General features: G+C 42.3%; 1 protein-coding gene across 1 annotated transcript; it reads right to left on the reverse strand.

The window, feature by feature from the left end:
- Positions 1-362: 362 nt before the first annotated feature.
- Positions 363-13486, reverse strand: LOC142214610 (DNA damage-regulated autophagy modulator protein 1-like). The gene is made up of 7 exons (XM_075283549.1): positions 13362-13486; positions 8234-8301; positions 8015-8157; positions 7070-7241; positions 4635-4693; positions 4088-4174; positions 363-485 (listed from the first exon to the last, which is right to left on the reverse strand). The coding sequence occupies exons 1-7, from the start codon at positions 13484-13486 to the stop codon at positions 363-365; spliced, it is 777 nt and encodes a 258-aa protein (XP_075139650.1).
- Positions 13487-13714: the final 228 nt, after the last annotated feature.

Genomic DNA, 13714 nt, shown 5'->3' on the forward strand with positions numbered 1-13714 from the left:
ACAATATTGAAGTCTATTCCTTTATTTTGGCTCTTAAAGCTTGTGATGGAGAAATGGCACAATGTTCACCACCCCTTCATTTGTTCTCTTTTCTCAAAGTTTCTCCGTGTTTTTCATGTCAGCCATCCGTCTGTCAGATCTTCTGCTAGGATGATGCTGCCACCTGCTGGATACACTTGAGTATAACAGTATAATACAGATGTGCACTGTCCGTGCCACCTCTCAGCATTGCCAGGATCATTTCAGAACTGTTCACTGTACTGACTTTGTTAAAAGATGAGGTCAACTTCTCCGCAGTCACTGTATCGGAGTCTGTCATATTTGGTACAGTCGTAAAGAGCCACACAGCAGAAGTTTTCTCATCATGCTTGGAGAAGTGAATTCATCTCCTGTGTATCTTGCTGTAAGATGGAGAACTTTGTCTCACTGTGAGTTGTCTTCCTCAAGGTTATAAAATCATTTCTGTCACAACTTATACACAGATGCTGCAAAAAGAAGGGGAAAGCAAATGTATTATATACAAGACCAAATCTGCACATTGGTATAAAACAGGCTGACATACTTTACAAAAATATAAATACTGTAATACTGCCCCCTATGTACAAGACTATAACTACTATAATACTGCCCCTTTTTTACAAGAATATAACTACTATAATACTGCTCCTATATACAAGAATATAACTACTATAATACTGCTCCTATATACAAGAATATAACTACTATAATACTACTCCTATGTACAAGAATATAAGTACTATAATACTGCTCCTATGTACAAGAATATAACTACTATAATACTGCCCCCTATATACAAGAATATAACTACTATAATACTGCCCCCTATATACAAGAATATAACTACTATAATACTGCTCCTATGTACAAGAATATAGCTACTATAATACGGCTCCTATGTACAAGAATATAACTACTATAATACTACTCCTATGTACAAGAATATAACTACTATAATACTGCCCCTATGTACAAGAATATAACTACTATAATACTACTCCTATGTACAAGAATATAACTACTATAATACTACTCCTATGTACAAGAATATAACTACTATAATACTACCTCCTATGTACAAGAATATAACTACTATAATACTACTCCTATGTACAAGAATATAACTACTATAATACTGCTCCTATGTACAAGAATATAACTACTATAATACTACTCCTATGTACAAGAATATAACTACTATAATACTACCTCCTATGTACAAGAATATAACTACTATAATACTACTCCTATGTACAAGAATATAATTACTATAATACTAATCCTATGTACAATAATATAACTACTATAATACTACTCCTATGTACAAGAATATAACTACTATAATACTGCCCCTATGTACAAGAATATAACTACTATAATACTACTCCTATGTACAAGAATATAACTACTATAATACTACCTCCTATGTACAAGAATATAACTACTATAATACTACTCCTATGTACAAGAATATAACTACTATAATACTGCCCCTATGTACAAGAATATAACTACTATAATACTACTCCTATGTACAAGAATATAACTACTATAATACTACCTCCTATGTACAAGAATATAACTACTATAATACTACTCCTATGTACAAGAATATAACTACTATAATACTGCCCCTATGTACAAGAATATAACTACTATAATACTACTCCTATGTACAAGAATATAACTACTATAATACTACTCCTATGTACAAGAATATAACTACTATAATACTACTCCTATGTACAAGAATATAACTACTATAATACTGCTCCTATGTACAAGAATATAACTACTATAATACTACCTCCTATGTACAAGAATATAACTACTATAATACTACTCCTATGTACAAGAATATAACTACTATAATACTACTCCTATGTACAATAATATAATTACTATAATACTACTCCTATGTACAAGAATATAACTACTATAATACTACCTCCTATGTACAAGAATATAACTACTATAATACTGCTCCTATGTACAAGAATATAACTACTATAATACTGCTCCTATGTGCAAGAATATAACTACTAAAATACTACCTCCTATGTACAAGAATATAACTACTATAATACTGCCCCCTATGTGCAAGAATATAACTACTATAATACTGCCTCCTATGTACAAGACTATAACTACTATAATACTACCTCCTATGTACAAGAATATAACTACTATAATACTGCCCCCTATGTACAAGAATATAACTACTATAATATTACTCCTATGTACAAGAATATAACTACTATAATACTAACTTCTATGTACAAGAATATAACTACTATAATACTGCTCCTATGTATAAGAATATAACTACTATAATACTACCTCCTATGTACAAGAATATAACTACTATAATACTGCCCCCTATGTACAAGAATATAACTACTATAATACTATCCATACGTATAAAACACTGCCATTGCTTAGACCTTCCATACAGTCCTATGAAAAAGTTTGGGCACCCCTATTAATCTTAATCATTTTTAGTTCTAAATATTTTGGTGTTTATAACAGCCATTTCAGTTTGATATATCTAATAACTGATGGACACAGTAATATTTCAGGATTGAAATGAGGTTTATTGTACTAACAGAAAATGTGCAATATGCATTAAACCAAAATTTGACCGGTGCAAACGTATGGGCACCTCAACAGAAAAGTGACATTAATATTTAGTAGATCCTCCTTTTGCAAAGATAACAGCCTCTAGTCGCTTCCTGTAGCTTTTAATCAGTTCCTGGATCCTGGATAAAGGTATTTTGGACAAACAATTCAAGTTCAGTTAAGTTAGATGGTCGCCGAGCATGGACAGCCCGCTTCCAATCATCCCACAGATGTTCAATGATATTCAGGTCTGGGGACTGGGATGGCCATTCCAGAACATTGTAATTGTTCCTCTGCATGAATGCCTGAGGATTTGGAGCAGTGTTTTGGATCATTGTCTTGCTGAAATATCCATCCCCGGCGTAACTTCAACTTCGTCACTGATTCTTGAACATTATTCTCAAGAATCTGCTGATACTGAGTGGAATCCATGCGACCCTCAACTTTAACAAGATTCCCGGTGCCGGCATTGGCCACACAGCCCCAAAGCATGATGGAACCTCCACCAAATTTTACAGTGGGTAGCATGTGTTTTTCTTGGAATGCTGTTTCTTTTTGGACGCCATGCATAACGCCTTTTTTTATAACCAAACAACTCAATCTTTGTTTCCAAAATGAAGCTGCCTTGTCCAAATGTGCTTTTTCATACCTCAGGCAACTCTATTTGTGGCGTACGGCTTCTTTCTCATCACTCTCCCATACAGCTTCTATTTGTGCAAAGTGCGCTGTATAGTTGACCGATGCACAGTGACACCATCTGCAGCAAGATGATGCTGCAGCTCTTTGGAGGTGGTCTGTGGATTGTCCTTGACTGTTCTCACCATTCTTCTTCTCTGCCTTTCTGATATTTTTCTTGGCCTGCCACTTCTGGACTTAACAAGAACTGTCCCTGTGGTCTTCCATTTCCTTACTATGTTCCTCACAGTGGAAACTGACAGGTTAAATCTCTGAGACAACGTTTTGTATCCTTCCCCTGAACAACTATGTTGAACAATCTTTGTTTTCAGATCATTTGAGAGCGGGCTGTCCATGTTCGGCGACCATCTAACTGAACTGAACTTGAATTGTTTTGTAGAAAGAAATGGTCCAAAATCCCTTCATCCAGGATCCAGGAACTGATTAAAAGCTACAGGAAGCGACTAGAGGCTGTTATCTTTGGTCAAATTTTGGTTTAATGCATATTGCACATTTTCTGTTAGTACAATAAACCTCATTTCAATCCTGAAATATTACTGTGTCCATCAGTTATTAGATATATCAAACTGAAATGGCTGCTGCAAACACCAAAATATTTAGAACTAAAAATGATTAAGATTAATAGGGGTGCCCAAACTTTTTCATAGGACTGTATGTTATACATCACATGATTCACAGTTTCTTTAGTTTTCTCAATATTTTTTTCTTGTGGATATAGAAAATCATGATATGAGGACTTGTCTATTTTACAAACCTGGAAGTCTGTATAGTATGTGAGATAATGCAGCATAAACATCAGTAAGGAGAGCCACTCAGATATCACCGCCGAAACATCACAGATCTGAACACAATAGTTAAATGTTATTACGGGATATTTCCCAGCATGCCATTCTTCACCCAGTATAAAACTGTAGTCTAGCAGTATAATATGAAGAATCATAGGCTGTAGGGGACAATAGTGATAAGCTCAATGTACAACCCTCCACATGCCTAGAGTGCCAGGCCTCAAGATCAATTGCTTTTATTTTTTTATTTGCAGTACCATTTGTGACCACAAGTTGTGTCAGAGTGAAACCGTCAATGAGCTAAACGAAACAGTAAACATGTGAATTCACATAAGTGTAGTGCAATAGTCCTATATCGCCATCTAGTGCTAAAAATAGTTAATGCATTGATTTACATTTTCAGTTCTGTGGCACGTTGCAGGACACTTACATAGGGGACAATATGGGGCATGCTGCATCTACACTATGGCCGCAGCAGTGGTAGTATACTACTTGTGTGTAATAAAATAGACTTACCTCCTTACAGGAACGGCCATCACATAACTCGTATATAAGGGTTATCTTAAAAAAAAGAACTGATAGAAGAAAAAGTGAAGGAAAAGCAACCAATGGTGCACGTCACAATACTGCACAATACACGTGTGGGGCATCATACAATGTTGAGGCCTCTAAGGTGACATTATACTGTGAGAGGACACTATGGGAATGTTATACTCAGCCAGACCTGTGGGGCATTATACTGTGTGGGGGCACTAGGGGAACATTATACTATGTAAGGGTATTATGGGGCATTATACTGTGAGAGGGGCACCTTGGGAGCATTATACTATGTAGGGGTGCTATGGGAGCATTATACTATGTAGGGGTGCTATGGGAGCATTATACTATGTAGGGGTGCTATTGGAGAATTATACAGTGAGAGGGTCATTATACTGTGTGGGTGCTCTATGAGGCAAGCTGAGTGAGGACACTAAGTGTATTATACTCTGTGGAGCACTAAGGGGTATTATACTGTGTGGGGGCACTATGGGGTATTATACTGTGTGGGGGCACTATGGGGTATTATACTGTGTGGGGGCACTATGGGGTATTATACTGTGTGGAGGCACTATGGGGTATTATACTGTGTGGGGGCACTATGGGGTATTATACTGTGTGGGGGCACTATGGGGTATTATACTGTGTGGAGGCACTATGGGGTATTATACTGTGTGGGGGCACTATGGGGTATTATACTGTGTGGGGGCACTATGGGGTATTATACTGTGTGGGGGCACTATGGGGTATTATACTGTGTGGGGGCACTATGGGGTATTATACTGTGTGGGGGCACTAGGTGGTATTATACTGTGTGGGGGCACTATGGGGTATTATACTGTGTGGGGGCACTATGGGGTATTATACTGTGTGGGGGCACTATGGGGTATTATACTGTGTGGGGGCACTATGGGGTATTATACTGTGTGGGGGCACTATGGGGTATTATACTGTGTGGGGGCACTAGGTGGTATTATACTGTGTGGAGGCACTATGGGGTATTATTCTGTGTGGGGGCACTATGGGGTATTATACTGTGTGGGGGCACTATGGGGTATTATACTGTGTGGGGGCCCTATGGGGTATTATACGGTGTGGGGGCACTAGGTGGTATTATACGGTGTGGGGGCACTATGGGGTATTATACTGTGTGGGGGCACTATGGGGTATTATACTGTGTGGGGGCACTATGGGGTATTATACTGTGTGGGGGCACTATGGGGTATTATACTGTGTGGGAGCACTAAGGGGTATTATACTGTGTGGGGGCACTATGGGGTATTATACGGTGTGGGGGCACTATGGGGTATTATACTGTGTGGGGGCACTATGGGGTATTATACTGTGTGGGAGCACTAAGGGGTATTATACTGTGTGGGGGCACTATGGGGTATTATACTGTGTGGGGGCACTATGGGGTATTATACTGTGTGGGGGCACTATGGGGTATTATACTGTGTGGGGGCCCTATGGGGTATTATACGGTGTGGGGGCACTATGGGGTATTATACTGTGTGGGGGCACTATGGGGTATTATACTGTGTGGGGGCACTATGGGGTATTATACTGTGTGGGGGCACTAGGTGGTATTATACTGTGTGGGGGCACTATGGGGTATTATACTGTGTGGGGGCACTATGGGGTATTATACTGTGTGGGGGCACTATGGGGTATTATACTGTATGGGGGCACTAAGGGGTATTATACTGTGTGGGGGCACTAAGGGGTATTATACTGTGTGGGGGCACTATGGGCTATTATACTGTGTGGGGGCACTATGGGCTATTATACTGTGTGGGGGCACTAAGGGGTATTATACTGTGTGGGGGCACTATGGGCTATTATACTGTGTGGGGGCACTATGGGCTATTATACTGTGTGGGGGCACTAAGGGGTATTATACTGTGTGGGGGCACTATGGGCAACACTAATAGAACTTCATCATTGTATGTTACAGAGTTGGACATTATTACTATAAGGGGACACGAAGGGACTGGGTTGGATTGGGAGCGGTCTATAGGTACATGACAGGTAACATTTCTGGTTTGTCCCTATTTCTGTCCTCTGGAAGTTGGAAGGTATGGATAGAATGAATAAATGTTTGCCTGGAAATAATGGAAATTTTTGGTGTTAAAACTCCTGATTAGATCTGTTTTTCAGGGATTCTCATGTAATAATGGTGAGGGGTCCTCTGTTCGAAGTGAAGAGTGGCTACAAAGAGTGTCTCTTACTCTGGAGGAGCTGTCCTGTCCTGTATTACACAGAAACCCATTGATATGAATGGACACTGTGTAATACCTCACTCCCCCTGTGGGGGTGCTGCAGGGAAACTGAAGACATATTAGGATAATTACTTGGGGATACTTTGTGGTAACCACCTGACCTGAGACCGATGGGTACATGAATAAGGATACATGTAGTAAGAGTGGCCGCCATCATGAGCGATAAAGTCATTCTTACATGGCACACGTATGGACTGCTTAATGGCATGCAATATAGGTATCTTGATTGGCACAGGTTGTATATGACGCCCAATCCTAATGACATCACAGCGCCGGTCCTATGGATCACGGGGAACGGTTCTACCTGCGATGGAGAAACCAATATCAGCTGCAGAGGTCATGATAAAAAGATCGCCTAACCATCAGGTTATAAGAAAACTCTCCGTCGTCTCCATTTTATGGTGGTAAGAAAATCGCCACAATGAGGTTTGGATCTGATTTTTGATCATTTTTTTTGGTAGAAACTACCAAAAAAAATGGTGATTTTGCGATTCGTCACGGTATGGGCTGAATATCTGTATATGCTTATAGTTTATGTTTGTTTTTTTATATGTGATCTATGAAAAGGGGCTGATTTTGTAAGTTTAGGTTTTTTAGTTTTTTATTTTTTTAATTGCAATTTATTGCAAACATCCATTGACTTCTATTACTGACTGTCTAATGTGGGGCCTCTGCCCTTTTGATCCCACAGCCATGTGCTGTAGATAGGGAATAAGTGTCCAAAAAATGACAACTCCTTTAAGTGTCCTGAGAGGGTGCCATGTTGAAAGTACCAGCATCTGCCATACATGTAGATATTGGGAATGGGTTGTACTTGCATAGGGCACGGCTGTAGTATTCATAACCATGACTATTAAAGATGCTGAGAGTCATTGTCCCTTAACAACAGCTGACTTGTTGGGGTCTTGGACCTCCACCAATGTAAAATTGATGACCTACTAATGGACCTCTGAGTAGGCTTTGGGCCCCATTCTGGATTTTTCTATTGTACCCTATGACTGCCGTGTATGTAGGATTATGGGGAGGGTGACACTAGATATTATATAGTGCAAAAATACATTGGATAGGTTCACAAACCTGAAATGTGGCGACAGTGGATGTCCCGAGACATGAGAACGTTCCCAACACAAGTAATATCTTCTGAGAGATGGGGCCTGGGATGTCTATGGCTGCCGACTGAAGATCAAGGAGCTTGTACACTAAGTATATTGTAGCGGCTCCTGTAATAGGAGGTAATGGGGTTATTGTGTAATGGGTGAATGTTATCTACCCACCATGGTGGACCCCACTACTTACCGAGTATGGACGACAACATCAGGACTGTGGTAAATACCGCCGACTCTGGGAAGTAGGATCCGGTTTCACTGAGAAGCAACAGAAAACACGGAACGTTAAAGGGGTTGTACAGGGTGTAGGTTTATGTGGCCTATAGAGATGAGCGAACACTGTTCGGATCAGCCGATCCGAACAGCACGCACCCATAGAAATGAATGGAAACACCTGTGATGTCGGCCGGCCGCCAGCAAAGTCAGCGTCACAGGTGCTTCCATTCATTTCTATGGGTGCGTGCTGTTCGGATCGACTGATCCGAACAGTGTTCGCTCATCTCTAGTGGCCTATCCATTGCGTACGCCCTAAATATATGATTGTAGGGGCCAACAGCTAGCCCTTGCACTCGGCTGTAGAGCTTTACTTTAGATATCTTACTGTAGGTAGCTGTTGACTAAACCCTCATATGGCCAACATCTATTCCTCCCAGTCCCCCTATATATAATACTGTGTAAAAGATTTAGGCAGTTGCTTCAGAGTACGAATGCTTTCAGAAATGAAAGGGTTAATAGTTTATTTTTATCGGTTAACAAAATCCAACGTGAATGAAGAAAAGAGTAACGTAAATCCCATCAATATTGGGTGTGATCTTTACCCTTTGGAGAAGGAAAAGGGACAGATATTGCCCTGATCTCAATGTTATCCAGTCTGTCTTGGGTGACATGAAGAGACAGAAGGATTGGAAGCAAGCCTACATTCACAGAAGATCTGTGATTAGTTCTCCAAGATGGCGGGAACAACCTCCCTGCTGAGTTCTGCCAAACACTGCCTGCAAGTGGCGAGAAGAAGTGATGGAAAGCAAAGGGCAAAGGTCACACCAAATATTGATGGGATTTTCGTTTCTCTTTTCTTCATTCACTTTTTTTTATTGATAAATTAGCAGGAGGACCCGGCTTTGCACGGGTATATTTCATTTTTTGTTTGTGTAGTGGCCCCAGAAGAATTGGCACTGGTCTATTTTATATGTCATTTGTGTGTAGCTGTGTGTGCATGTCAAGACTGAAGAACCTGCAAGTTTCCATTGGTCCATTAGTGTCATGTGATCACGTGTATCTCACTTGGATATTGTCAGAACCTGAGTTGTTTGTAAAATTGGCGCATATTTTCTGGTGGTGTTTGACTGGGGATTCGAACCGGTGGCCTGTGGCTGAATGGTTGTTTGCTTTACTACTGAGCTGTTCACTTGGATGTTGAGTATCTGACTCAGTGTATACTCGAGCTGGTTTGGTGGCTTTGTAGACGCGAGCCTCAGGTGTTTGACATTGTCATCAAGGCTGGCTTCATTCTTCGCTGGTTTTCGTTGTTCCCAACCAGGATTCTTGGCCCCAGTTTAGGAGGATTGTTTTGTGAACGTTGTACGGTCTCATTAGTTTGATCGGTAATGATGTGAGTTTGTTCTGTGATAGAGTCTGTTTTTCTTTCAGCATTTCTTCTCTACCCCTGTCCTATATTTTCTGGTTACCTGTCACGGTTTTGGAATTAGTGAGTTTTTGTTTAAGGGTTTCAGGTTTATTTTGCCCCTGTCCTGTGTTACCCTTTCCTCACTACTCCACGTGTCCTCTCCTCAAATTCTGTTGTGTGTTTATGGTTGTGCTGCGTGTTTATTTTCCAGCATGTCCCTTCCTTGTTGTTTCTGTTTGCAGCTGCACCTATTCTTTCATTAGGGGTGACCACCTCTAGTATCCCAGTCCCTAGCCTCTTTCAGCTCTCACCTATCTGTCAGGTCATCGTGTTCAGAGAGCTAGTAGTTGTCGGGGCCAAGTTTAACTTGGGTACAGCTGACCAACACCCGCAGGCATGGCCTAGTTAGCCATCGTAGTACTATGGACAGCTTTTCTACCCCATTCCATAATGGTGCAAGAAGCATTCAGTGCAACAGTTGCTTGGGCATTGGCGCAACTATGACAGATATCAATGAAAAACCTGCAATTGGTTATTATGGAAACCTGGAGTAAAGCTGTGTGTATGTGACCATATGTAATATAGTAATTAGAGATGAGCGAACAGTGTTCTATCGAACACATGTTCGATCGGATATCAGGGTGTTCGCCATGTTCGAATCGAATCGAACACCACGTGGTAAAGTGCGCCAAAATTCGATTCCCCTCCCACCTTCCCTGGCGCCTTTTTTGCACCAATAACAGCGCAGGGGAGGTGGGACAGGAACTACGACACTGGGGGCATTGAAAAAAATTGGAAAAAGTCATTGGCTGCCGAAATCAGGTGACCTCCATTTTAGACGAATAGTGGATTTCAAATCCGGGTCATATGAGAATGTGAACTTTGTGACTATGAGACAGGGATAGCTGTACAGGCAGGGATAGCTAGGGATAACCTTTATTTAGGGGGGAATGTTATTAAAAATAACTTTTTGGGGCTCTATCGGGTGTGTAATTGTGATTTTTGTGAGATAAACTTTTTCCCATAGGGATGCATTGGCCAGCGCTGATTGGCCGAATTCCGTACTCTGGCCAATCAGTGCTGGCCAATGCATTCTATTAGCTTGATGAAGCAGAGTGTGCACAAGGGTTCAAGCGCACCCTCGGCTCTGATGTAGCAGAGCCGAGGCTGCACAAGGGTTCAAGCGCACCCTCGGCTCTGATGTAGGAGAGCCGAGGGTGCACTTGAACCCTTGTGCACCCTCAGCTCTGCTACATCAGAGCCGAGGGTGCGCTTGAACCCTTGTGCACACTCTGCTTCATCAAGCTAATAGAATGCATTGGCCAGCGCTGATTGGCCAATGTATTCTATTAGCCTGATGAAGTAGAGCTGAATGTGTGTGCTAAGCACACACATTCAGCTCTACTTCATCGGGCTAATAGAATGCATTGGCCAGCGCTGATTGGCCAGAGTACGGAACTCGACCAATCAGCGCTGGCTCTGCTGGAGGAGGCGGAGTCTAAGATCGCTCCACACCAGTCTCCATTCAGGTCCGACCTTAGACTCCGCCTCCTCCATTCTATTAGCCCGATGAAGTAGAGCTGAATGTGTGTGCTAAGCACACACATTCAGCACTGCTTCATCACGCCAATACAATGCATTAGCCAGTGCTGATTGGCCAGAGTACGGAATTCGGCCAATCAGCGCTGGCTCTGCTGGAGGAGGCGGAGTCTAAGATCGCTCCACACCAGTCTCCATTCAGGTCCGACCTTAGACTCCGCCTCCTCCAGCAGAGCCAGCGCTGATTGGCCGAATTCCGTACTCTGGCCAATCAGCACTGGCTAATGCATTGTATTGGCTTGATGAAGCAGTGCTGAATGTGTGTGCTTAGCACACACATTCAGCTCTACTTCATCGGGCTAATAGAATGCATTGGCCAATCAGCGCTGGCCAATGCATTCTATTAGCGTGAACTGAGTTTGCACAGGGGTTCTAGTGCACCCTCGGCTCTGCTACATCAGATTGCTACATCTGATGTAGCAGTGCCGAGTGTGCATCAGATGTGTAGTTGAGCAAAACTGACTCAGCACTGCTAAGTCTGCATTCGCATAGGAATGCATTGGCCAGCCTTCGGCCAATCAGCGCTGGCTCTGCCGGAGGAGGCGGAGTCTAAGGTCGGACCTGAATGGAGACTGGTGTGGAGCGATCTTAGACTCCGCCTCCTCCAGCAGAGCCAGCGCTGATTGGTCGAGTTCCGTACTCTGGCCAATCAGCACTGGCCAATGCATTTCTATGGGGAAAAGTTAGCTTGCGAAAATCGCAAACTGACAGGGATTTCCATGAAATAAAGTGACTTTTATGCCCCCAGACATGCTTCCCCTGCTGTCCCAGTGTCATTCCAGGGTGTTGGTATCATTTCCTGGGGTGTCATAGTGGACTTGGTGACCCTCCAGACACGAATTTGGGTTTCCCCCTTAACGAGTTTATGTTCCCCATAGACTATAATGGGGTTCGAAACCCATTCGAACACTCGAACAGTGAGCGGCTGTTCGAATCGAATTTCGAACCTCGAACATTTTAGTGTTCGCTCATCTCTAATAGTAATCCACTGTGCCCTTCCCCTTTAAAGCTGACCCACAGCAGTGAATAAAAATCTATGGGTTTTTATGGAAACCTGGAGTAAAGACTAAGCACATGCGAGCTTCTATTGGCTGATAAGGGACATGTGACCATGTGTATGGCAGTTGGAATATGAGTGAAAGACTTGCAGGTTTGTATTGGGTTATGTGGGCCATTTTTTGGCAATACTGTATCTCTCGGTCCATCCCATGGAGCTGTGACTCGGTCTAAAACCTTCCTGGACAACTGATGTATCTGTTTGCCAAATTTGGTGAGGATCAAGCATAAAGAACAGAGAGATGGACAGACAGAAATTCATTATATCATACTAATATTATAAACGTGAACGTTTGTGTGTTTGTTCCTCAATCATGCAAAAACGGCTGAACGGATTTGAATGAAATTCAGCACATAGATAACAACACGCTCATTATATGGCATCCCAGCGAGCTGCTGAGATGTCGGAACAATCACAGGCACAGTGCGAGGAATGAGTTCAGCAACAGGCCAGCTTAACAGCTGCCAGAGCAGGCGGATCATCAATGCCAACAACACACTCATTATATGACATCAAAGCGAGATTCTGAGATGTTGAAACAATCACAGGCACAGTGCAAGAAACAAGTTCAGCGGCAGGCCAGCTTGACAGCTGTTGAAACGCTGGAGCTCAGGAGATCATCAGCACCAACAACATGCTCATTATATGGCATCCCAGCAAGCTGCTGAGATGATGGAAAAATCACAGGCACGTCGTGAGGAACAAGTTCAGCAGCAGGCCAGCTTGACAGCTGCCGAAACGCTAAAGCAAGCAAACCATCGATGGCAGCAAGGTGGTGAATATAAGTGGATCATCGACGCCATTATCAAAAAATGTCAGGTTCAGCAAGTATACATCAACTATGTATGACCGGCTGTACAGGGTCTGCCATAAGATATCATCTCAGTTCTCAAAAAGTCACGTCTGATGTTTTTCATTGCACCTTTCTCTTTAGAGTTTCAATATAATACCGTACCACTGGAGCAACACAAGGATCTGTACCTGTGTAATAGTAATAATGTATATATATGTGTATAATAGTGGTATATACCCACTTACCTGATATACAGAAAGTAAGTCGTAGCATGGCCTTCTAGGAGGGTCACGGCATAAGCAACACAGAGGCCTATCAGTGTCCAAGTGACCCAAAGACAAGGCAAGAAGGCCAGACCTTGAATCTCCATTATGCCTGTACCAATCTCCGAGTCTTGCCTAGACTGCCAGCCGTGATGTCATCAGAGCTCAGTGATGTCACTGCTGTATTAAACTTGAAGACATTGGATTTCTAGGATCTACTGCCCTGTCCTTTACCATAACCTAGCACTTGACCACTCTGGCTTCTCGTGTATCACCTACTTCTTGGTCCTGGTGTCATCTTCTCCAAAATCTTGGGCTAAGTAATCCTGGTGTCA

Source organism: Leptodactylus fuscus, chromosome 7 (assembly GCF_031893055.1).
Source record: "Leptodactylus fuscus isolate aLepFus1 chromosome 7, aLepFus1.hap2, whole genome shotgun sequence".
NCBI classification, from domain to species: Eukaryota; Metazoa; Chordata; class Amphibia; order Anura; family Leptodactylidae; genus Leptodactylus; species Leptodactylus fuscus.

What these genes read in the sequence shown, in the direction of transcription:
- LOC142214610 (XM_075283549.1), bottom strand. Translation starts at nt 13,486, where the DNA reads ATGGAGATTCAAGGTCTGGCCTTCTTGCCTTGTCTTTGGGTCACTTGG. An exon ending in CCACTGTCGCCACATTTCAG is followed by an intron (nt 7,242 to 8,014) that starts GTTTGTGAACCT and finishes TCTCCATCGCAG; the next exon opens with GTAGAACCGTTCCCCGTGAT. An exon ending in ATGGCCGTTCCTGTAAGGAG is followed by an intron (nt 4,175 to 4,634) that starts GTAAGTCTATTT and finishes TATTGTGTTCAG; the next exon opens with ATCTGTGATGTTTCGGCGGT.